Raw genomic sequence first — 26,326 nt, forward strand, 5'->3', positions numbered from 1 at the left:
TTAAATGTATGAACCAAAAAAGTTTATTGGAAAAATAGAATGCGAACTCATTAAATTGTCTCGAGTATTGTTAAAAAACTTAGTGTGTGAACGCATTAAATGTCAAATGATTGTGAAGGCGATACATCAGCATATTCAAAAAATATACTGTAAACACATTAATTACAAATGCTTATCTTTTAATATATAGAAAATTGATAAAAGAGGAAGATAAAAAATAAGAGCGTACGTAGTTTACTATTATAAGAAAATAACATTTAATTATTCAGGTATATTGTAACCATTATCACATAAGTACATAACAACACAATAAATAGTTCATTATTTAACACAAAAAGAAAAGCGGGCTTCATTATATAGACAAAAAGACATCAATTCATTATATAGATTTTGCCTAAGCACATTCCACTATCGAGGGGATCTAAGTTCTTCGATATGTGATTTGCTACGTGGACCCTGCGTACGAATGAATTGACGGTATTGATCGTAGGTCGTGGAGGTGTAGAGAGCTGGTGAATCTACGGTCACTATTTCCTTCAGTGGCTCGATCGGAACATTACCCTTTGGGTTGTAGAAAAACGCCAATGACAACCTCTCTTTTGCAGGGTTCACGATCACTCTGTGCTCTATGCTTTTATATACCGAATTGCTTAGCATCTAACCAGTAAGAAAATGTTCAACGTATGTTAATAAACATATCAATGCAAATAATGCGAGATATTGAATATTCACCTGCAAAATAACCTCACTATCTCGATGTTATCCTCAAACTAATATTCCGTTTGTAGTCATTGAAATTTGATATATTTTTTATCAACACCATCAATTTACTGACGTTGAACCAAATGCCAACTGATACAACGATTATGAGATATGGTCAAAACTAGTTTTTTCGAGAAAAGGTCAAAACAAGTTTATTTTTTTATAATCCAGAAGTATCGAGATCCAATCGACTAGTTTTCTGATAATCTGACCAATGGTGCCAACCACACCCGAGGTCATAACTAGTCTGGAAACATTTGTTTTGTTTTCTAGACTTTAACTACTATAATAATATGCATATCTTTTCATCTTCAGATTATTAAAAAAAGATATTCATTAATATTTATGTCAAAAATGATTGATTTCATAAATCTCAATGTTTTGGATATAGTTATCTTCTTAATATATCTATATATATATATATGATCTGCATTGGTTACTAAGCTAACAAAATGTAGTAAATTTATTGTATTTGTATCCAATACTTTGGGATGGATAAATTATATAAATTAAATCATTTAAAGGTATTTTAACACACTCTATTTATATATGTTTAAAAGAGTTTTTCTTGTGTTCACTCTCTAGGCTAAACCATAGATTCATCAACTAATAATATTTTATTATTTTATATTTAATATTTTTAAAAATGAAATAAAATATTTGTCAAATTATATTATGATTTTAAAATAAAAAATAAAAATAAAATGAATAAAAATAGTAATGGTTGCCAGAAAAACACTAAACCATAAATCTTAAATACTAAATTTTAAATACTAAATACTAAACCCTATATTTTTAGATAAACTTTAAACCTTTTGATAAATCATAATCTTAAATAATAAACACTAAACACTAAATCTTTAAAAAATTAAATATTTAATCCTAAATTCTAAACGCGTGGACAAATCCTAAACCATATGGTTTATGGTTTACCCAAAGGTTTAGAGTATAACGTTTAAGATTTAGTGTTTAAGGTTTAGTGTTTCGCTGACGGTGTTAAAATATTAAAATAATTTGTTTTTGGAAATTACTATTATTTTTTATTTATTTTTACTTCTTTATTTTAAAATATAATATAATTTAGAAAATTATTATTATTTGTTTAAAATATGGGCGGGGCTTTTGAGAAAATAGGATATATGCAACTAATATATGCAGATGAATTATTCATTAGTACATATAGATTATTTTTTTGGTCAAATAGTACATATAGATTATAGGTCAAACTGAAGCTTTAACGATTCTTTTGAAAGGAAGCAATTATACGTGGTAAAATTACCCAAAACGAGAAGAGAAAAAATGGACAACATTATTGTTTGACTTAGTAGACGTTTTGGTTTCAGAACGTTTGAAATATGTGAATACTAGTGAACACGTCGTTGGAATTGTTTTTTCCTGATTTTTGACTTTTTCTATTTCCATTAATAGAGGCACGTGTTGATTTAAATTGATGGGCGACGTGGCTTCGCCAATCCCATCAACTTTAATTAAAAAGACTGAAAAGAAGAAGTACAGAGATGCATGCACGTACTTTCATCAAAAGTTCAAAAAAAAAAAGACGAAATCTTTGTTCAAAAATAAGGAAGACGGAATCTTTTTTTTTTTTTGAAAAAGGAAGGAAGACGGAATTTTTGTTCAAAAACAAGGTAAGACTGAATTTTTTGTTCATAAACAAGGAATCCAAGTCTCCTCCACGTGATATTTACTTTTATTTGGTTTCTGTAAAGAATTTTTATATAATGGGAGTATCACTTTAAGTTTTTATTAAGTTTTTTCGTGAAAAATAAAAAATCAAGAAAGCAAATAAAATAAGAGAGGATTACCAAAAAAAAAATAAGAGAGGAAACAAGATAAATATTTAAGAAATTCTTAGATAATTTGGAGAGACTCTAAAACTAAATCTCAAGTTGTGAATGATTCATTTTATTTTGAAATATATTATATATAAGGCCTATTTAGCTCAATATCAAAATTTTGGATGGTATTTGCAGAAGTGTGCAAATTTTTTATTAATTGGAGAACCATGTAACTTAACGCACGGCTTCACGATTCTGTCCTTGAGAAGTCACGTGTATGGCAAAATTGAGTAACCTGCAACCGGCAGTTTTGACGATATAACAGGTTATTGAAAAAGTCAACAGAGATTGAAAACCGGTTATTTTTGGCGATGTGAAGTGATGAACATAAGAGAAGAGAGGAAGATATTTTAGTGCTTTTATAATATTTTATTAACAAAAAGATATTTTCGCAGATGATAAGATATTTTTAAGAAAGGAGAGAAGAAGATATTTTTGAAGATGAGATCATTATTTTCAAAATAATGATCACAAATTCAGTAATGGGCCATCGTATGCTCACAAATTAAGCATGGGCCGTGTAACGGTTATATACTACGGGCTTTTAAATTGTTAAGTGGGCCTGATTATATTTTAGAGAACCTTTGATCGAACTGCAATATCCTAATGTTATAAAAATGTAAATAATCGCATTATTTAATTATTCCTGGTCAGCCTATTGCAGCAGCCTCTGAACTTTACGTGTTGTCAGTTTAATGCAGGAGACTGTAATTATTACGAAGGGTTTTGTTTCAAAAGATGCTAAAACCTTTTGAGTTTCCCATAGAACATAACGCCATCTCTCACATCTTCTCATTACTCTCTCACCTTCAAACTTTGAAGTTCACCAAAAGAAAAAAAGTCCAGAAAATGGACGAATCTCCCAACCGCGATGAACCAGTTCGCGATCCTGCGGAACCTCCCCTTCCCATTCCGGAGATGATGTTTGCGGCGGGCGATGAACCGGTAGGTGTCAGAGTTCTTACCTACCAATCCTCTACGGCTATCAATCACATACTAGATTCCCTGGAAGAAGATGAGATCCAGAGATTGCGCTTGTCTCCCTTTGGTAAGATTGTTGACATCGCGGAGAAACCGGGTTTCTCGGGTAGATTTGCTAGATACATGTTGTCTAGACAGTTGAAGGTGGAGAAAAAATATGAGGCTTGGTTTCGGTTTGCGGGGAAACCGATAAAATTTTCTCTTCGCGAGTTCGCGATTGTAACCGGTCTCCACTGCGGTGAATACCCGAAGAAGACGAAGGTGAAGTCAAAGTCGAAGATGAAGGAGAAACCTTATTGGGCCGAGCTATTTGGGAACAGAGAGGAGATTCGGGTTTCGACGGCCCTAAAGATGCTAAGGAAAAAAACGATAACCGATTCAGACATAAGGATTAAGGTGGCTTGTCTCGCGATAGTCTCTTCGGTCCTCCTCTCCACAAACCTCAAAATGAAGATGATGAAAGAACATGCTGAGGCAACAAAAGATCTCGACCAGTTCTTTTCGTATCCGTGGGGTCGCCTAGCTTTTGAAATGCTTATGGGTAGTATAAAGCAAAGAGACGAGGTCGCCTTCTCCAATGATACAATAGCACTGAAAGGGTTTGCATTGGCACTACAACTGGTTATGGTAGAGGCTGTACCATCTCTAACCGAAGTTGTCTTGGAGACTTGTGCATCTTCTGATTCCGATAGCAGCGACGATGGAGATGATATCGTGAAGAAGAGGAACAAACAAAAGACACTGAGCCCCGGGCATGCTCGCAAAGAGGACAAAAAAACTGATGTAAGTTGATGTTTTTGAGTCCTCCGTTTTAGTAATAACAAACACTCGATATTTTTGTTAAATTTGTGTTGTTGGTTAACAGTTAAGCTTTAATATTTCAGGTTTTGGTTAGAAGCATTATCCCTGATGATCCGGATAGACCAATAGATAACGTTATACTTGTATGGGCAGACGAGGTGTGCGACGTTAAAGTAGATAATCTTCTGAAGCTTCTAGCAGAAGGTTACTCTTTCACGGCTACGATGTTCAAAGGTGGCGCTACCAAACTTGACGTTGAGAGATTGCGTGACATAGCAAAGGAGGTGGGTAAGAAGAAGCGGAAAAATAACCCGGTTACACACAAGGAAACGGACGACGACAACCGTATTGCAGGCATTGTGATGTCTATTCTCAAAACGGAGCTCCAAAGAGTTGATGCGAATGTGGCCAAAGCTGTATCAGTTGCCGAAAAAACGGCTGTTCAAGTGGACTCCTTGGAGACCACTATCATGGTTTCAGTCAATAATCAGCTTCAAACCTTCAAGGATGATATCATGCGGTCTTCCATGGACGGTGAGGCCAACCCAAACCTCAGAACACAGAAACCTGGGGGGAACCTAAACACTGAGGTAAATGAGGAAGAAAATGGTGACAACAGTCAACCCAATGGCGACAGAAGATCAACATCAGTGTTGGAGGTAATTGAAAAATACTAGAACTTGCCGTTTGCGATTGTAATATCCGATACCAATATATAGTAACTGGTATCAACCATCATATGATGGTAAAACCGGATATGTATAACAATATATTTTTGTTTTTGGATTGGGGTTGATTGACAGGGGTCTCATGGGAGGGTAGCTAATTCTACTTCACGCTTGAATAACAATGATCAGGGCTTCGAGGCTGACTTCTTATCAGCCAATAGCCACACCAAAGAATCTTCTATGGTCTCGGTATGTATAATGAATTAATTTTTTAGTGGTATAAGTGATTTTAACCACAATAAATGGATTTACTATGTTTTTCGTATAAGTGATTTCAAACATGAAAATTAATTAATATGTTAGGGGTAATAAGTGATTTCGAACATGTTGACTTGTTATTGTGCCGGTTATGAGAATTTAAATTTGTAAATAATATTTAAAAACTCGATAATCAATGTATCAACCTGCTATCTTGATAATTTGATATCTCAGTTAACCGTGCAAAAACCAAATTCGATACCAAGGTTATTATCTGGGGATATTTAGCCAATAAATTTCATTATGTATGTTTGTCCTCAGTTATTAAATATGTTAATCAATTTAAATATGTTGTGTGTCAATTTACAGTCAAGAGCAGAGGTGAATGGGGCCAATGTTTCACGTAAGATCATTGGAGAGCTGTCAGAAGGATCTCATAATGTCCACTATGGTTCAGACAATATTGAGACTAACTTTGGTGGCTCGAAAACTGTGGTATGTTAATTCATTGTCAATATAATAAGCATGAATGTGGTATGACCTACGCCATTTTACAGGCTCCATCTCCATCGCTTCCGGTAGCCACAGAAGAAATCACAACAACCGCCATTTTACAGGCTCCATCTCCATATCCATCGCTTCCGGTAGCCACAGAAGATATGATTGACACAGTTCCAGAACATAGGGAAGAAGAAGCAACAGACGACCCGTCACATCCTCCACTAAGTCCTAAAAGCAAACGCAGTAAGGTGGTTCCAGGTGAACATGTACAAGAGATTGAAAGTGGGGATGATACACTTGCCCGAGCTCGTGAAGCCGACCCTTTTTTTACTGCATACTCCTGCCCTGATTTGGTAATGTCCAAATACACAAAGCTCGTTGGTAAACTAAGCAACAACTTGTAAGTTACCTCAATGCCTCTTATATTATATATTTTGTAATAATTTGAAAACCTGGATATCTAATACGCTATTGTTAAATATGTTTTTGTTTGAATATATAAGTGTTATAAATGTTGCCGGGCTGGCAGTAACTTCCAAGGACATCACGGGAATCGTAGAACTCAGCCGTTCCTTACCAGCTAGGGTATGTCTTCTTTATATTCAGTTTTCTCAGCTACAATCGTGGATATACATTTTGAATCCTGTTTTGTTTTTAAATATACAGATTATTGATATCTTGGTGAGGTTTGTACGGACCACATACAACAGTGCACCGAATTGTAGCCGTGAGAGAAGTCCCAACTTTCTTGACACCAGATATGTTGTGTTGTTGTTGAAGCATTATCCAAAGTTTGAGCGTTCAAGATCACAAGAGTCATATAATTTTCCCAAAGATCTTGTTCACTATCTTGGTCAGGACGAGCCGACAATGGCACCTTTCACTCATCACTACTTTCCGTTTGATCTAGGGAACAAAGACTGGGTTGTTGTGTGTTTCGACCTGAAAGCGTGGAAGTTAACTGTTCTTGAGTGCAATATGGGGCTCCGGTCTGATGAAGAATTGGCGAAACAACTCCAACCCTTCAGAGATATGATCCCCCCACTTTTGAGGCGTACCGGAGTGCTCTCCACTACTGCTTCTTATCCTGCTGTTGTGATAGAGAGGCCTAATGTGGTGCGTCATAACAGCAACCGCTCACACTCTGCCCTAACATCCATATTGCTCATGCAAACGCATGCAAGGTTTGGGATTGAAATCTGCAGGTCTATCACTCCTACTACTCTCAAGGAAGAAGCGCAAAGACTTGTGGTGATGTTGTATGAACTACATGAGAAGCTGTAGAAGACTAGTCGAGTGAAGTAAGAAGTATATCTGAAATTCTCACAACTTATATCTAAGAAATGTTTGTTTATCTACTGTTTATCTATTTCGTTGAATGCAAGCAACTACGATCGCAAACTATTTTGTATTTCGAGTGTGAAACGTTTATCGGTTTATGTACTACTTTATTTGAACTCCTATTCAGTAAATTGGACACAAATTTGTGTCTACTATTAAGGCAAATGTATTAGTAAGTGTTAATATGAAACCCAATTTAATCGAAAGATATTAGTCATCATAAATTGGTGACCTTAAAATAATGGATAAATGTAGATGAGGAATAACCGGTTATATTTTCAATTGTCTGGGTTTACTGAATATATTCCAGATTCAAAATACTTCTTCAAATGGTACATTTTCAGTTCAAATTCCGAACAACGCCTTAATAGTACATATTCAATTTGAAATACTTCCAATATAATATTTACGATTATTTAATTAGTATACAAAACATAATATAGTTCCATTAATCCCAATATATTATATTAAGACGGTGGTGTTGTTATATTATTTCAGCATTGGAAAACGAAAAACCGGTTTTATATGCTTTTTGTCGTCTGTCAAAGAACATTATCCAGTTTTCAAAACTCCTTCAATGAACATATATTCCCAATATATAAATAGACATTTTTAAATCAGGATAAACATCACATACTATTTGTCACACTCTACAAAGTAATCATACGTTTATCATATCACAGCCACAATAAGAAATATTTTGTGCACCATACAAAATACCAAATATTCTAATCTCGACAGTCTGACATAGTCTGCCATAGTCTGACACAGCTCCATGTGGATTCCCTGTAAGACACATATCTAAACCATAGGCCTGTAAATAGTAGATATATAACATCTGTTCTACCTAAGTGGAATATATTACATACGCTTATTCGTTTACAAAATCTAATCACTGTTCTTTAAAATATCCGTTCTATCATCCCATAACCTGTTCTTACAAACAACTTACTACACTTAAACTATTTAGGAGCAGGGCTAAAATATTTTCCGGTAATCACCCCCACCTAACCTCCTCCTTAGTTATAAACCATGTCGACACAAACTAATCCGGCTTAAAATGTAGGAATTACGGATATGGTGTTAATGTTTATAAAATAACGGTGGCTAAGATTTCATAGAATTTCAATTTCAGTATTGTGGTGATGCTAAAGTTTGGTCGTAAATCACTAAACCCTATATACATTTCCTCAACCAATCAACCAAAATTCAATTTTCATCACTCTACCCTAAACCAAATATCAAATAATCAACCCAACCCCCTATTCAACACTATACCCTAAACCATATAAAAATAATCAACCCTAACCCCGGGGTCATCACTAAACCCTAAACCCATTGTAAATCAATCAACCCAAACCCCGTGTCCAACACTATACCCTAAACCTTCCTGAATCAATCAACCCAAACTTCGTGATCGACACTAACCCCTAAAGCCATTCTCAAATCATCAACCCAAACCCCGTGTCCTCTTATTTCTCCTAGTTAAACAGTGTTCTTCAAGAACCGTCTTAGAAGCTTCTTTCCCAGATACATCGACTCTTAAATGGGAGCGGGAACACATATTACAATCACTCTCATGTAAATTCTACCAAGTACTATATAACATCCGATGACTACGAGAGAAAGATGAAGATTGACAGTAATGAGTGAGCCGTTATCCCGTTGAAGACACAATGGAAATTGTTTAGTAAGAAGAAAGGTATATTATGACTTATTGCCATATGAAAAGGGGAATGAATTTTTGTGGTACATCGCTTGTCATGTATATATAGCGACTTGCAAATTGTGGGTAAACCCTACTATCAATGTATGTAGCACCATTTCATCTTTGGAGTATTATAACCCCATTACATCCTATCCACTTTACCACTCGTATCCCTTTTCGACGTGGCGAGCTTTGGTGTTCACAGTTGTAAGTGATTTTTTCAGATTTTTTATATGCTTTTTGTCGTCTGTCAAAGAACATTATCCAGTTTTCAAAACTCCTTCAATGAACATATATTCCCAATATATAAATAGACATTTTTAAATCAGGATAAACATCACATACTATTTGTCACACTCTACAAAGTAATCATACGTTTATCATATCACAGCCACAATAAGAAATATTTTGTGCACCATACAAAATACCAAATATTCTAATCTCGACAGTCTGACATAGTCTGCCATAGTCTGACACAGCTCCATGTGGATTCCCTGTAAGACACATATCTAAACCATAGGCCTGTAAATAGTAGATATATAACATCTGTTCTACCTAAGTGGAATATATTACATACGCTTATTCGTTTACAAAATCTAATCACTGTTCTTTAAAATATCCGTTCTATCATCCCATAACCTGTTCTTACAAACAACTTACTACACTTAAACTATTTAGGAGCAGGGCTAAAATATTTTCCGGTAATCACCCCCACCTAACCTCCTCCTTAGTTATAAACCATGTCGACACAAACTAATCCGGCTTAAAATGTAGGAATTACGGATATGGTGTTAATGTTTATAAAATAACGGTGGCTAAGATTTCATAGAATTTCAATTTCAGTATTGTGGTGATGCTAAAGTTTGGTCGTAAATCACTAAACCCTATATACATTTCCTCAACCAATCAACCAAAATTCAATTTTCATCACTCTACCCTAAACCAAATATCAAATAATCAACCCAACCCCCTATTCAACACTATACCCTAAACCATATAAAAATAATCAACCCTAACCCCGGGGTCATCACTAAACCCTAAACCCATTGTAAATCAATCAACCCAAACCCCGTGTCCAACACTATACCCTAAACCTTCCTGAATCAATCAACCCAAACTTCGTGATCGACACTAACCCCTAAAGCCATTCTCAAATCATCAACCCAAACCCCGTGTCCTCTTATTTCTCCTAGTTAAACAGTGTTCTTCAAGAACCGTCTTAGAAGCTTCTTTCCCAGATACATCGACTCTTAAATGGGATAGCGGGAACACATATTACAATCACTCTCATGTAAATTCTACCAAGTACTATATAACATCCGATGACTACGAGAGAAAGATGAAGATTGACAGTAATGAGTGAGCCGTTATCCCGTTGAAGACACAATGGAAATTGTTTAGTAAGAAGAAAGGTATATTATGACTTATTGCCATATGAAAAGGGGAATGAATTTTTGTGGTACATCGCTTGTCATGTATATATAGCGACTTGCAAATTGTGGGTAAACCCTACTATCAAATGTATGTAGCACCATTTCATCTTTGGAGTATTATAACCCCATTACATCCTATCCACTTTACCACTCGTATCCCTTTTCGACGTGGCGAGCTTTGGTGTTCACAGTTGTAAGTGATTTTTTCATACCCATTACATCCTATCCTCTTTACCACTCATATCCCCTTTCGACGTGGCAAGCTTTGGTGGTAACAGTTGGAAGTGATTTTTTCAAGTTATGGAAGGCCAACGAAGTGACCCCAAGTTATAGAATCAAATGAAAGGAAGGAAACCGGTTAGCAGAAAAGTTTAGTGGTCGTATAGTTCCATTTTTTTTCTTAATGTTACAGGTCTTGACCTTAAGTAATATAATCAAATGAAACTAAAAGAGACAATGATACATAGGAAATTATAATTATAGATCATCAATTATAGGAATATTAACCTCTTATTTCGTATTTTATTACATAAATATTGAACAACAGGTTTACTTTGGTTTAATTAGGGATAATATGTACCCGGTTACAATAAGAATAAGACCGGTTATGTTTTCAACCAAGGTCATAAGCGGGTAAACCAAGGTCATAACCGGTACTATTAATATTTATTGGTTTTAACTGAAATATGAAGCACAAAACCGGATAAATTGAACCAATTATAAATCAAAACGGTTTTGATAGTAGTTCACTACCCATATAGGTAACCAATTTATAACTTCGAATTGGTTCAACTGAGTACGTAACCGGATTAAAACCAATAATTGAGGTAGTAGATATTTATAAAAAATTTGTGGACTGACTATTTTAGAAATAATTTTCGGTCTCTTATTCCAATTGTCAAATCATAATGTCTACAATATACCCAACATGTAGGTAGGGTAGGAGCATTAAATGAAGTGATTCTATGAAGATACGCATGTAAATGGTTGTGTATGTATGGGCGAAATAGTACCCAGAAACTCTCTTTATATAGACCTTAACTCCACCTCCTGAAAACCCACACATCATCCAAATAATAAGCATAAATACGTCAGTACTTCAACTACTGTGAAGCTGAAAAGTAATAAATTACTTGGGTTGACGGAGACATTCCTGGTAATAATTGTTTTCGTAATTTTGTCGTTAGCTTCAATAAATATGAAACTAATTCGGTATTAGTTTACTGCATCTTTATATCCACAGATGGGTCAACTGTTACGTGTTATTAGTGGCCAATGGACAAAATGTTCGGATGGGGAATGGCGATTCCATGGCGATCCTTCCGCTGTTGAACATTATATATTAACCAAGACCAACGACGGAATACACACGTTAATCTCATTGGTAAGAGAAGAGTTGGAGATCGAACAAGAAACACCTATGGTTTTGTCATATCGTCTACCCTCTACTATGCTCTTACCGGAAGGGTCTACATCTGCACCAACAAACATAGTTGACGCAGAGGACGTTGAACTAATGTTCAGTGTGCAAGAGTGGACCAAGGAGGTGGAGTTATGTGTCACGTATGGATCTGCCAAAGTTGCAAAGTATCAATTTCTATGCAGAGAACCATTCACAGTAGGTGACATATCGTTTTTAAGTGACGGATCAACAGAGGAAGAACACCTTGCGGCAATTAGAGGTTACAGAAGTCTACCAAGATAAAATATTTGACTTAAACATATTCTCATTAATTTTTTTTACTTTATTGAAGAGCTTGTGGGAGAAGACGAGTTCGACTGCACTGGACTTGCACACATATTCAATGAGAAGAACATGGTTACTGTCTACCGATTGTCACTGGAGATTGAAAAGGCCAGATCCACGTTTGGTGAGATCAATAATGGAAATGACGAGGTAGATAAGATTAGTAGTGATGACGATCGACAGAGGAAGAACATTCAAAACCGATTTGAAAAAGTCAATCCGACGGTTTTCCCAGAAGACCAAGGTAATTTAGGTTTTTACTAACATATAATTGACGGCAACAACCAGATTAATATTTATATAACCTGATTTAATTAGGAAAAACCTCCGATTATGAAAAATTTGAAATCATACATCCATGCAGAATTTCGTACAACTCCTCAACGAAATCATCGTCCTACTACTCCAAATTACTCATACACCCGGAATGAAAATAACGAAGTTAACCAATTCTGCGAATCAGATGAGAGAGATAATGACGTTGGTGAGGACTGTTGGAATGAATTCATCAATCTAGAATTTGAAGATAGCAGGACCGAAAGTTTTAATAAGGGTGACAATGAAATTTTAATAACTCTATCAAATGATATAAGTGGAGACGGTCATGCATCCCCGATAAACCAGCCTCCCATTGTTCATATTGGAGAATCATCAACCGATTCCACTCCTGGTTCGTTGAGAAACCTCCAATTTCCCTATCAAAATGACCTTAATTTTTGCAACGGTGGAGGGAACGAGCAGGACAAATTACAGGATGTCAACGATGAAGGTAGGCGGATATTATTATAATAAACTTACATTAACATATAACTCGAGATCTCTTTATGACCACATAATTTTTTTAAATTCAACAATTAACTTCCACTTACTGATATGATGCAGCTGCATTAGAAAGAGGAAGAATGAATAATATGGAGACTGGAGAGGGAGCGAGTGAGGTTATGGGACCACATCATGAGGATCCGATTGAAGTTGACCTGACTGTCGAAGAAGATTCTTTCGTCCTCCGTAATTCCAATGGTTCGTTAACACATAATTTGTAGCTTCAATATGACTATCTCGCTCTGCTGTTATATTTAAAAAAATAAAAGCTGGTTATTTGTTTCCTTTTCATTAGTTGATGTATTGACTAATCCGGTGGTGAAACTTTAAATAAATAACAACTACACAGTATTTTAATATACATACATATTTGCAGGAAATAAGATACATAATCCAGATGTCATCTATATTGGAATGATCTTCAAAAATAGAGAAGAGTTCAAGCACCATATGGCTATGTATGCAATAAGAAATAAATTCCGATTTCGAAACACTCGATCATCGCCAGGTGGAATGATCCTCAGATGCTTCTGTACTACCTGTAACTGGCGAGTGTATGCTGTCATTGTGAAGAATACAGAGTTATTTGAAATTAGGACGATTGATCCTCAACATTCTTGTTCCGTTGACGACCGCTGTGGATACCAATCACAAGCAACACATACGGTGATCGGTGGAATGATGAAAGCAAGGTTCGCCGGAAAGGGTGGTGGTCCACGACCAACCGAGATAATGCAGGCCATGGAAGGGGATCACGACGTTCACATTTCATATTGGAAAGCATGGAGGTCTAGAGAAGTTGCTTTGGAGTACGCTAAGGGTTCTTGTGGAGCATCTTACAACCTATTGCCATCTTACCTAAACAAGCTCGTCAGTTCAAATCCTGGTAGCATTGCAGACGTGCATACGGAATATGCAGAGGGGATTGGTCATCGTTTCAAGTACATGTTCATGGCTTTGTCTGCCAGCATCGAAGGATACCAATACATGAGAAAAGTTGTTATTGTGGATGGAACACACTTAAGGGGCAAGTACGCTGGGTGTTTACTGACTGCATCGGCCCAAGATGGGAATTATCAAGTCTTCCCATTGGCTGTTGCTGTGGTGGATGGAGAAAATGATAAAGCTTGGGAATGGTTTTTCCGAAAACTGAAATTGTTCATAGCAGATAGCGAGGAAGTTGTTTTTGTTTCAGATCGTCATCCTTCTATATATTGTGGACTTGCAAAGGTAAGTTTTTTCTTTGCATTTCATTAAATTTATGTTTTCGTCAAATAACCTATGGTACCTGAGGTGAATAAGAGTACTGAGCAGTATACTAGTGTTTGTTTTCTAATTTCAAAAAATTTACGTCTAACTAAACAACTTATGCCAGCTGAAGTGTAAGACTTATAAGTAGTACAACCGGATTTATATATTGTAACAACTGTTATAATGTTGTACAACCGGTTACTTTCAATATTTTAAAAAATGGCATATATATCTGTATCATAACATTATCTCAGTATCATCTCAGGTTTATCCTAACGGTCGCCATTGCGCATGCATCCTGCATCTTAAACGAAACGTGAGAACTTACTTTAAGGATAAGCATCTAGGTTATCTAGTTGGGAAAGCTGCTCGTGCATTTAGACTTTCGGAGTTCTACACCACCTTCAACGAAATTAAGAGAGTCAATGCATCTTGTGCCGACTATCTCATCGGTATAGGCTTCGAACACTGGGCAAGATCTCATTTCAAGGGTAATCGATACAACATCATGACAAGTAATGTTGCGGAGACATGGAACTCGGTTTTGCGTGAGGCCCGGGAATATCCCATACTATCTCTCATTGAGTACATTCGCACGAAGCTTATGACATGGTTTGCCAACCGACGAGAGATAGATCCAGAAGGTTCTAACTTCCTTACTCCCCGGGTTCAAGAGATCGTCACTTCAAATTTTGAAAGGAGTGGAATGTTTGGGGTGACAGTAGTCAGAAATGGTGAATATGAAGTGACAGATAAAACTGGCGAAACTTTACACGTCAATCTGAACCGTAAGTGTTGTACGTGCAACGAATTCCAAGCTCTAATGATTCCTTGCACCCACGCCATCGCAGCTGCAACGAGGTACAAAGTCCGAGTAGATTCATTGGTGGGGAAGTGTTATAGTTTGGAAACATACAAGACAGCATATGCGAGAATCATCTACCCCGTGGTGGAAGATGAGGTGATTGAGATAATTTCCAGCGATAGTTCCAACGACCAGCCTGACATAAATCCCCCAGCAAGCCGGAGACCACCGGGTAGACCAAGAAAAAACCGGATTTTATCTCGAGGAGAAATTCAGGTATTTTATGTACTTCTCCAATATATATCTACCACACACAATATTAATTTTATTGTTATAATGCAGACAAGTGGACCTAGGAAGCGCACACTATGCGGCAGATGCAAGCGTCCTGGACATAACAGGGCAACATGCAAAATGGCAATATAATCTTATGCTTGTTTAAATAGGAAAGTTAGAGACTCGGATGATGAAGGTGTATGTACGTTAGGAGGGTTAATGGATGTTTGATGTATAAAGCATCCATTTGTGGGATGTGGCATGATTATTAATATTCCCGAGTTTGTTTAATAAATAAAATCTTCTTTCCATGATAATCCTGAACCACATAAAATGTCCAAATGAAATTTAATCTCGAATTGAGATAAGACCATATTTAGAGGAGAAACTGTTACCAATAGAATTGAAAATAATAATGAAAATTTGTAAACAGTTTGAAAACAAATATTTAAATCCAGTTAGTTGCTCACGAGTAATGGTAACTTAAATATATATCCGGGAACAATAAACCGACCCTGCTTATAGAAATAACAGATTCCAATATATTAAGTGGTTAAAACAAGCGAACTTTTTTATATTTACAAACATGGCGGTATATAGTGAACACATAAAGATTGGTCGTATCACCAAACCCCCTTCAATCTTTAAACATTCCCCAAGCGGACTATTATATGAAATCATATTAATCCGGATATTTCCAATATTACCGTTTTCTGAATTATTATTCGGAAATTCTTGTGGTGATAAGTTATGTTTTTCAATCTACATATATGTCCGCCTTCCATAATCAAATAAAAAACCTGTGTAATCAAAGATACAAATATTACTTCCAAATATGCCTACAAATATTACTTCGAAATTGTCAAAAGATGGTCCAAATAAATTAGTAAATTCATAGACAGTTAATTTTTGGTGATCTTTAAGTAAAAAACCGGGGAAATAGCTTCCCTGGTTAGACATGTCTAAACCTGGTTCCGTTAACAATTTGCTTTAAATATATAAATTACATAAATCCCAAAATAGTTAGACCAGTAGTTCTGTTACGGACAGTAGAAAGACACGTTTTAACAACAAAGAAACGGTGCTAGATATTTTAGTTAGCCCCTTCTAGTTAAAGAAGAAGATTTCGTTTCAGGTTTTATAGATAATGATGAATTAAAATAATAAAAATCATTATCAACCTGTTTTGTCATGTCAGACTGCGTAATGATGATGGTATAACAGTAGGTAGCCTGCAAGCATTTAATGCGGGGGATATGGTGTGATTCTCTGGTTTAATTTAGAACCAAAAAATGACCGGTTTCCAACAAATGTATTTTGCTATAAAAAGGTACATCCATTTACATCTACCGCTACACATAAGTAACCATCAAGTACAGAAAGAAGTTAAGCAAACCGGAGAAAACTCTGAGAAAACTGTAAGTATCTTTAAATTTCAGTTTTTAAAAAAAAAAAATTATGGTTTGATATCGATGCCTTTTTAATAACTGAAAATCGAGGGTTTCTTTTACAATGACAATAGTGGCATTTTTGGGTTGGTGTTTTTTGACTACTCATTGTTGTATGAAAACAGATGGCTCGGCTAGTTGTTATATCCAAAGGAGAGTGGTCTAAATCGCAACAAGGTGTCTGGAGATTTGAAGAAGATGCTACGGTTATGTCTCACTCCATTCTGGTTAGGAGAAATGAAGAATATGCTTCCATAGATCTGAAAGTGCGTGGTCTCTTCAATCTTGGCCGACAATCACCACTTGTTGTCACTTTCCAACTCCCGCAATGGATGCTAGAACCTGATGGTGAAACATGTCCGCCTCACACAATGCGCACAAACGCCGACGTTGACATGCTGCTGAGCGTCCACGAGTGGAACACTGAACCAAAACTGTGTATAGTGAGTGGTCCCCAAGAAGTAGCCAAATACCACTACTTATGCAGGAGTCCGTTTGACATTGGTCGCTTCAGTTTCCTCCAAGAAGGTGTAACCGAGGAACAGCACCTCGCTATGATAAATGGTAAGTATATTAACTTTCAGACAAAATAGTCAGAAAAACCTGTATACTAGAGATTGATATCTATACATATTGCAGATATAATGAGTCGGGGGCGGCTGACGTGCAGCGAAGAGGTCATCAATGAATTTAATGACCCGGAGAAACTCATGCTTATGCATCGGTTTTCGTTGGAAGTTGATAAAGCCACAAACTCTCTAGACCTTAACGTTGGAGTCGACCCTGGAATGGGTGATCACATTGTGCCGATTGCTCCCACTCAACCCGTCGTCAACCAACCAATACAGGATACCAATCCATTTGGTATACTTGAAGATAACGGTAGTATATGTATTCTTACCTATGGTTACATTTGATATCCAATACCCACTACAATTATATGCTTAATGTAGAAAGGAAGTAACGAAATATATGTAAAATGCAGCGAGGATTTCTCCAGTATCAGTCTTGAGAACTGCTTACGATCCCTCAACCTACAGTGGGATTAGTGGTGGATACGTTTCCTATGATCAAGCTCGGTACTGGGCGATGAGAGACAGCTATTATGAAAGCCTAATGGCATCAAGTTACGCGCTACAACTAGGCCGGATATATGGGGTTCCTGGCTCTGAATTTACTGGATATGTTCCCAGCGATCTCAACATAGTCAATTCAGGGGAGCAGGAAATCCCTCAATACCAAGCTCAAGTGGATGTATCTTCCACTGCCTCGTCAACTGAGTTCAATACCGGGCTTCAACTGGGAGGTCAGATCAACAACTCTACACTAGGAAATGGTAGAGGCCATGGTCAAGTTATATCTGAGATAGGTTTGTCGCTCTCAGCCAAAATATAGAAAACCTGGATAATGCCTTGTTATAACCGTTATTTTATTTGATATCCGGTTTTATACTGTGTAAATTGTAATTTAAGCTTTCTCGTTCATCACTGTAATTACATAGGTGAACCATCGAGGCGGGTGTTTGGTGAGGTTAACATAAAGCAAGAGGTGAAAGACGAGACTGAAGTGACGACTCAGGGTGGACAGAGAAATGCAGATGATGCAGTTGAAGGAACTCCCGGTGAAAAAGCCGGAGGCATTTGATGAAATTAAAGTATGGTTGGTTTGGAGTCTGGAAGATCAGTAGCAGTTATGTGTTTATAAATAACAGTGAACGCATGGAAGGTGTCCTTTTTAGGAGTTTCTATATTGGTTGCTTGTAAGATAAACTTTATCTACTATCTGTCCCTGCTTTGTAAGATAAACGTTATCTTATTTTGGGGTGTTTGTAAGATGTGGTAGTATGGGTTCATGTAATATGGTAACTCGTCTGTAACATAAATTAAGAACGTTTTCAATGTGAAATAGTTTGTTTCCCTTATCTGATTTGGATCGGGTGTTATAACAATCTATTGAAGAAGTTACTTAAGAATAAAACCGGTTTTACAATATCCTCTACCTTCAATTCGAAGGAATAACCGGTATTTCAGGATTTTCCTATTTAATATTGCAACGATTGACCGTTTTATCTTTCAACCTCCTAATCTTGGATGCTTTTAACATAACATCAAATGGTTTTAATACTAGATAACAGAAACTGATAAACTTATAAAGGTAAATAAGCATTATCCTGGTTGACATAAATAAGCATTACATAGCAGTAACATATAATATTAGATCCTCAGTAAAAAAGAAAGTCGTCCTACAACTTGGCATGAAACTCGTATATCATAACAGCCGCTCTATGTGCTTCATCGGTGATAATTGACGGAGTTATCCCACGGCATGGGTCAGAACCAAACAAGGAATGTGTTTGAATCAGGAGGGTTGCTGTGATAGCCGCTTCGCCAGGGTTTTCATTCTTGGCAACACCTTGAATCCTTTCTACAATCAGGGGAGTATCAACACCCGCAATAGATATGGAAGATTGTTTTACCAGTAGAGGAAACATTTCTGAGATAGGCAGAAGAGATTGCCGAAGTGCAGAATCCTCGTTTAAGTCAGGGTTGCAATCAAAAACATAAAGCTTTGATGCACTGAAATCCAGACATAATCCTATCCAGTGCTCTTTTCTGATGCATATTGGAAAGTAAAAACGGGTTCCAGGGGTAAAAGCCTGACAGCTATTAGCGAGCCCATCTACTAGACTCTTGCTGAATAGGAAAGCACCCTTATTCTTTTGCTTCTTGAATTTTGCATGGTTCCTACACAACAATGCTGCAAACCGACTGTCCAGAAACGCAGCACTTATGTCCACTTTACCGATACAATGATTATCGAAGGTGGATCGGACAACCCTCATAAGAATATCTACGACCTGAATTTACAGTTAGCTGGTGTCATAAATATACTCCACTTCTCCGTAGATCAGTTTTAAAATAATAACTTGCCTTGCCAGGTAACAAACGAGTTCTGTCCGCTATATCAATAAGGTCTTTATGGGTAACCGAGAGTCCACCAACGTTTATAAAACTGCAATAAAAAGGCTTTACTATATTATTCTACCAATCCACATGTCAAAATATATGAAATATTTCTGATGGATAAAATGAAATTTACCAAGGTTTCTTAAGTAGTGTGGACAGTCGAGCATACTTGTCACGAACAACCGACATATCATAATAGCTACCCCCACAAAGTTGACCTTCTCGAGCACGATTAAGTATGCTACTCCCGCACTGGTAACCGCTAAGTAAATACTGTGGGACTGTCTTGATACGCTTGCTTTTTCGAGAGAGGAAAGTATCTAGATGCGTCTCCAAACCATGATGAGTATTATTCTCTCCCATCTGATCGTGTTCACGCGAGGGTAAAGCATCTTTCTCTTGAGTCAGGCCCAAAGAGAAAGATGGTTGATCGAACTGCAATATCATATATGTGTTAATATTGTTATGACTGCGCTTGTCATAAATTGAGCATTATAATCAAGAAGAGGTCGGAGACCATACATCTGATCTAAGGCGATCCTCCGTTCCGCTGTGCCCCGATAGTGTACTCATTTGAGGTCTGCTATCTCCGACATTCACGTTTGTAGCGGCATAAGCGAGATTTTGTTTCGACTGCCATTTTTGGACCTTCGATTAAATAATGTTATACATCATGTTAAACATAAGGCTTCTCATATTAGTAACAAAAGGTAGTGCTGGGGGTAACTACTCTATACTTACGGGGGCAAACAGTTTTGATCCTGAGGAAGCTTCGTTGTTAAATTCAAAAAGAGGAGTACGTCGAGGAATGGTATTTTTATCTTGATGGGCGAGTACGAGGGTCCCCTTTAAAATAAAAGATATTATGAAGGTAGCAACATTTTGATAAATATCTGTAACCCAAATCAACATATGTAGTAAGTTACAAAATTTAATATAGACATACTTACATTAAGTTCCGGACGAGATATAGACCTGAGTTGATGTTTGCTTTCACCCAGCTTACCACCGGTTGGTAGTGAAGAGATTTCGTCTTGACCACGTCCGTCGGAAACCTAAAAAGTGAAATCGGAATACACTAATTGAAACCGGTAACACACTTATAATTATGGATTTAATATATGTTTACTCAATCTATATGATGAGGCAATCATGAAGCCGGATTTATCTTCAAATAGCCGGTGATTTCTTTCTTACAAATAACCGGTTATGCACTACAGGAAGATTCTTACAGGTGGTTGGTTGGGTGATCCAGGAGGAGTTGAATAATGACTGAGATTTTCCAACACATTAGCGATCACCCTGTTATTCTCGTCATCACCTTCCACTGCAGGTTGGTTGGAACAAGGTGGGATAGATGCATTGGAAGAAGACGGATTGATTGGGTGACACTCTGAAGCAGCATGCCCATTACCGGCCTCGCTTCGACCGGTTAGTTGTTTCGAAGAACTTGGCTTCGAGACATGACCATCTGACAGGATGATATTGTGACACCCTGAAACCTCATGTGCATGACCCTGGGCAAGTGAAACCAGAATTTCCGATTTCATTTGCTTTATCATTCCAGACACAGTGGCTAGAACGTCATCTTTGTACTGTACAGATGACAAAGCTAACTGTTTCATGGAGTCAATGCCAGACGACACTTTGCCTTCGATCCGCTGGAGCTCAGGTTTGAGAAGGGAAAGCACAATTGGTGAAATTTTATCTTCTTCTGCTTCTATGCTCTGTTTCTCCTTCCCTCGGGTCTGCTTCTTCTTGCCATTTGGTTTGGAGTCTTCCCGCATCTTCTCAACATCAGATTTTGTTACTCCACCTTTGAACATATCTTTGGAGAACACAAACTTTTGAAATATAAGCTTCAAAAGGTTGTCAACTTTGATATCAAACACCTCGTCTGGCCAACCCAAAACAGAATCATTGAGTGGCCGATGAGGATCTTCGGGGATAATGCTGTTCACAACAGCCTACACAACATGGAAGTATCCAATTCCGGTTAAATAATTACTACAAGCACGATTAATATAGGTAATAATATTAGTACTAATTATTCAGTTAAATATGATGTTTACCTCCGATTTTCTGTCTACTTCCCTTGCGTGGGCAGGATTCAAAGTCTTCCTCCTTGCCTTGCTAACAGGGGACTCTATTTCATCATCATCACTTTCCGATTCGGAAGAAGAACACGCATCCTGAACCACTTCTGTCAAAGCAGGGACAGCTTCAACAATTACAAGCTGGAGAGCTAGAGCAAAGCCTTTAAGCGCAATGGTATCTTGAGACAAGGATATCTCATCCCTTTTTTTGATACTGGTCATCAGCATATCGAATGCAATACGACCCCATGGAAAAGACAAAAACTCTTCTATGTCTCCAAGTAGCTCAGCGTACTCCTTTAGCATTTTCATCTTAAGATTTGTTGACAGCAACACAGATGAAACTATTGCAAGGCATGCCAATTTCATCCGGATATCTGGATCTGTAACCGTTTTTTTTCGTAGCATCTTCACAGCCTGAGATACTCGCATTTCTTCCATACTCCCAAATAGTTCGGGCCAATAAGGTTTCTCGTTGATATTCTTCTTCTTCATCTTCTGCTTTTTGGGGATTTCACCGCAAGGAAGCCCAGTGACTATGGCAAACTCCCTCAATGAAAACCTAATAGGATTTCCGGCAAACCGAAACCAAGCTTCGTGTTTTTTTTCGACCTTCAACTGTCGAGATAGTAGATATCTAGCAAATCTACCAGAAAATGCAGGTTTTTCGGCTATCTCGATGAGTTTACCAAACGACGACTCTCTCAGGTACTGGATCTCAGCTTCGTTGAGAGCATTAAGTATGGTGTTTATTGCTCGAGAAGACTGGTAAGTAAGCACTCTGACGCCGACTGGTTCCTCGCCATCCGCAAAAACCATCTGAGGTAACTCAACTTCGGGTTCTTCCACGAGATCTTCATGGTAATCGACTATTCTCGAAGAAACCATTTTGATTTTAGAGAAAACAGATTTTTTAGAAACGTCTATGAGCGATTTGTAGAGAAAACAGAGGTTGGTGGCAAATAAATAAGACCTGAGATTTAGTTTCAAAAATCACATATGTTGTAGAACGAAAGTCTGAACGAAAAAATCTAGGGGTCTTTGCACTTTTAACACTTATAGATATTTCAACACCTTATGTTCTTTGCATAATTATCTTTTCCTTTATGCAACCGCCTCAACCTGTTGTGACGTCAGTAATTTGACAGGCGCATGTGCTCCACTCTTTTATCAAATGAGGGATAGTTCTGGGATTACCGAAATTGCTACAGCCCTTTTACCACCTAGCTAATATCTAGACGAAACTTTACCATCTAGTGCAAATTCCCTATATATAATGCATAATTTAATTTTATTATTATTTTTATAGTTGAAAAACTCATACAAGATAATCAATGATGATGCTATTATCATCTAGTTACTAGTGAAAAAGATAGATTATGGTTAGCATGCAAAGCTAGCAAATAAAATATATGATTTTAAGTTTTTAACTAGTTCGAGTTTCGGTTCAAATGACCCCGTTATATTAAAAAAATTAATACTGAAATAAACATAATAGATACTTACTTGAATTTGGTCACCAATGTTAACGATGAGAGCATGAGGAGCTGGTTGGACTGAGATCCAAGCATCGTCGGATCCACGGACCTGAAGACCGGTGACATATTCGTCCGGCAAGAGAATCGTCAATCCTCCGGGATCAGAGTGCGGAGAGAGGCCGAGAGTCAGCTCCGGCTGAGGACATATTGGATAGTAATTAACCCTCAAGCATCCTCCTGCTTCCTCTTTACCACCAAACGCATTTTGAAGTCTATCTTCTTGTAATCCCAAGTTTCTCGACAATATCTTCATCAAGTTCTCGCACAATTTCACCATTTCCTTGCAATAATCCTCTAAGGTGTCTCTACATAATTTTAATTTTAGTATAACAAGCAGAAAAAATGTTGTTATTATTATATTTTCTAATAAATAGTTTGACCCAACAACTAGTATTATGTGAACATGTTCTAAGTCGTGAATTATAAGTGTATCTACGTGTTATCATCGTTTCTTTTACTCAGACTATTTTTATCCGGGTATTTAAAGGGGTCCTATGGGGGTTTAAAGGGCTTGGGCCCTACAAAAGCATAATAATCGGTTACAAAATAATAAATTAAGGATTGATCTTGGTTAGTTTTTTGTACGGTTTGCGGATTCCACTAATACTTGATGCCCCGCGGTTGATTTTTTTTTCAAAAAAAAATTTTAATCAGACAAATTTTTTTCTTTAAGAAACTCTCTAACAATTTCAACGATAATCATGCTTTTATTCTCACCGCGTCGAAAAATAAGTGCATCTTTTTTTAAAAAAAAATATTAATATTAAAAGTACGAAGATTAAAAGTGTTCTAAAAAAATAATATTAAAAATTGTAATCCCACGATTGTAAAGTTGTAAAAGTACGAAGATTAAAAGAAAATAAGTGCATCTACGTGGTAAAAAAAATATTAAAAATTGGGAGACTACGTGGATTAATATTAAAAAAATAAGATTAAAAGAATATTATTTTTAATCCCATTAATAGTCAAAAAATAAGTGCATCTACGTGGTATTTAAAAGTGTTCTTAAGATTAAAATAATAAGATCAGTGTAAAAGTACAAAGATTAAAAGAAAAACAAAGAGAGATCAAGAGGACACAAACTGCTCTCAAAAGAGAGATTTAAAAAAATGAGAGACTACTCCAGTATAGCTATCATGTTATTGTTGGTCTGATTTTTATTATATCTATAATTTAATTAAAACATTGAAACATACTAGTTTTACATTGAGAGAATTTGAAAAATCCGTTAATTAGAGACTCTGCTGTTGAGTACATATATAATTTTTTCAATTGAGAAACTTCTTATACAAAATTAAATTAAAACTAAACTATTATCAAAATATTAATATTTTTATCACTAAGAATTCGACGTGGTAGTCATTAGAAATGCTAAGACCATCTCCAACCCATCTCTATTTTCATCTCTATATTTTTTTCTAAAATAGAAAATTTCTATTATAAAGGTGAATTTGTTCCAATGTATGCCTCTATAATATAGTTCCTCTATTTATAGAGAAAAATATAGAGATATGCTATTTTCACCTCTAAATATAGAGACAAAAAATAACGTTCCTCTATTTTTTTCCTCTAAAATAGAGGAACTTTATTATAAATACATACATTGGAGCAAATTTACCTTTATAATAGAGATTTCTATTTTAAAAGAAAATATAAATGTATATATTGGAGATTTTCTTAGAGAGTTATCATAAATTAACCCACTAAACAGTACTGTACTAATAAGTCAGTTTTGTTCTATTATATAATTATTTGTACAACAGATATAATTTCTCAAACGGTTAAAGAAAAAGAAGATAATTTATCATAAATAAAAATCCTAGGTTTGATCGATGTAGTTCGAAGTAATAGTTAATCGTGGGATTACAATTTTTTTTTAGAACTATTTTTTAACTTAACAGAAGTGATAAGCTTATTTCTGAATATAATATACCGGCAATGAAGAGGCAAAGATGGCCACTTGGTGTAATCCTTCAAAGACAAAGGCTGATAATGAAGATAAAAGTAGTCGCTCCAGTCAAGGATAGCACCCTTCTCAACTCCAAGCCGGCTTCCATATCCCTCGTAAGTTTTTGGCGAATTAGCATGCGCGTTTTTAAGCTCCATGGGAAGATGAAAGAACTCTTTCCATGTTTCTTTAGCTCGGTCCATGAGTTGAGGACTCATCCCATGGTTCACCACTTGAAAGAATCCCCATTCTCTACAAGCTCTCGAGATCTCGTCAAGCGTTTTGGCCTGTAAAGTTATGTTGTTTGTGTATAGGCCACCTAAGTCAATGATGGGTATGGCGGCTGTGTGAGGGTTGTGTTTGTTATGGTGGTCTTTAGAGGGTAAGTATGGACGTTGAGATAGAGGCTTGACGTAGCGGTTTGGTATGGCGTGGAGGTTGCTTTCGGATAAGGATTGGACACGAACAATAGGCTCAGGCCAGTCTTGGAATGTGTTCATGGCCTTGGTTATTTTTTAAGGGGCTCAAGGAGATGAAAAGAGGAGGTGAGGATGAAACAAAGGGTATTAAGAAAGTTATATATAGACAGAAAGGAGAGAGCTAGAAGCATGCATAGCTAATGATTTTATAAAACTAAATTACAATTAATATGCAGAAATAACCAATTAGAATATTCGTACAACGGTTGAAAACTCATCCTATCGACGGTTGAAAAGGTAAATATGATTAAATTTTATGCAACTTATTTTCTTAGGACCAAAAGCAAACGTTGTGTTTGTAGTTGAGAGATTAGCTATTTAAAATGAAGTGCCGGTTTCCAATTAAATCTCAACGAGTCAATGGTTAGACACATGCATAAACAAGGTACAAACGACAAAAGGGGAGATCTACGGGATAGATGCCTAGCATGCAACAGCCTACCAATTTATTACAAGTACAAAAAAATAAAAAGTGTCTAGATGAGGCCGACTAAAAATAAAAAGTATCTGGATGAGGCCGACTTTATATAAATGTCGATGCCAATTGCGGAGGAACATTTTCCGAATTTCCCACGTTTATGTCAGACTAATAAATATAAGGAAAATTTGCCAAAACGAAATAAAATTTTAGCACGTCCCTT

General features: G+C 36.5%; 2 protein-coding genes across 3 annotated transcripts; both read right to left on the reverse strand.

Moving 5' to 3' along the window:
- Positions 1 to 270: 270 nt before the first annotated feature.
- On the reverse strand, positions 271 to 25,855 carry LOC108838202 (jasmonate-induced oxygenase 3). 2 transcript variants are annotated; one of them, XR_008939449.1, is made up of 4 exons: positions 25,192 to 25,855; positions 23,227 to 23,563; positions 733 to 852; positions 519 to 657 (listed from the first exon to the last, which is right to left on the reverse strand). XR_008939449.1 is itself a non-coding variant. In XM_056995908.1 (3 exons), exons 1-3 carry the CDS (start codon positions 25,704 to 25,706, stop codon positions 409 to 411), a joined length of 1,101 nt encoding a protein of 366 aa, XP_056851888.1. In that variant the 5' UTR covers positions 25,707 to 25,846; the 3' UTR covers positions 271 to 408. The 2 variants fall into 2 exon arrangements, 1 of the variants encoding a protein (XP_056851888.1); XM_056995908.1 differs by lacking the exon at positions 733 to 852 and having other exon boundaries at positions 271 to 657; positions 25,192 to 25,846.
- On the reverse strand, positions 18,844 to 23,213 carry LOC130500998 (uncharacterized). Its single transcript, XM_056995909.1, has 4 exons — positions 20,366 to 23,213; positions 20,147 to 20,272; positions 19,758 to 20,059; positions 18,844 to 19,670 (listed from the first exon to the last, which is right to left on the reverse strand). The coding sequence occupies exon 1, from the start codon at positions 22,606 to 22,608 to the stop codon at positions 21,676 to 21,678; it is 933 nt and encodes a 310-aa protein (XP_056851889.1). The 5' UTR covers positions 22,609 to 23,213; the 3' UTR covers positions 18,844 to 19,670; positions 19,758 to 20,059; positions 20,147 to 20,272; positions 20,366 to 21,675.
- Positions 25,856 to 26,326: the final 471 nt, after the last annotated feature.

Source organism: Raphanus sativus, unplaced genomic scaffold (assembly GCF_000801105.2).
Source record: "Raphanus sativus cultivar WK10039 unplaced genomic scaffold, ASM80110v3 Scaffold0075, whole genome shotgun sequence".
Lineage (NCBI taxonomy): Eukaryota > Viridiplantae > Streptophyta > Magnoliopsida > Brassicales > Brassicaceae > Raphanus > Raphanus sativus.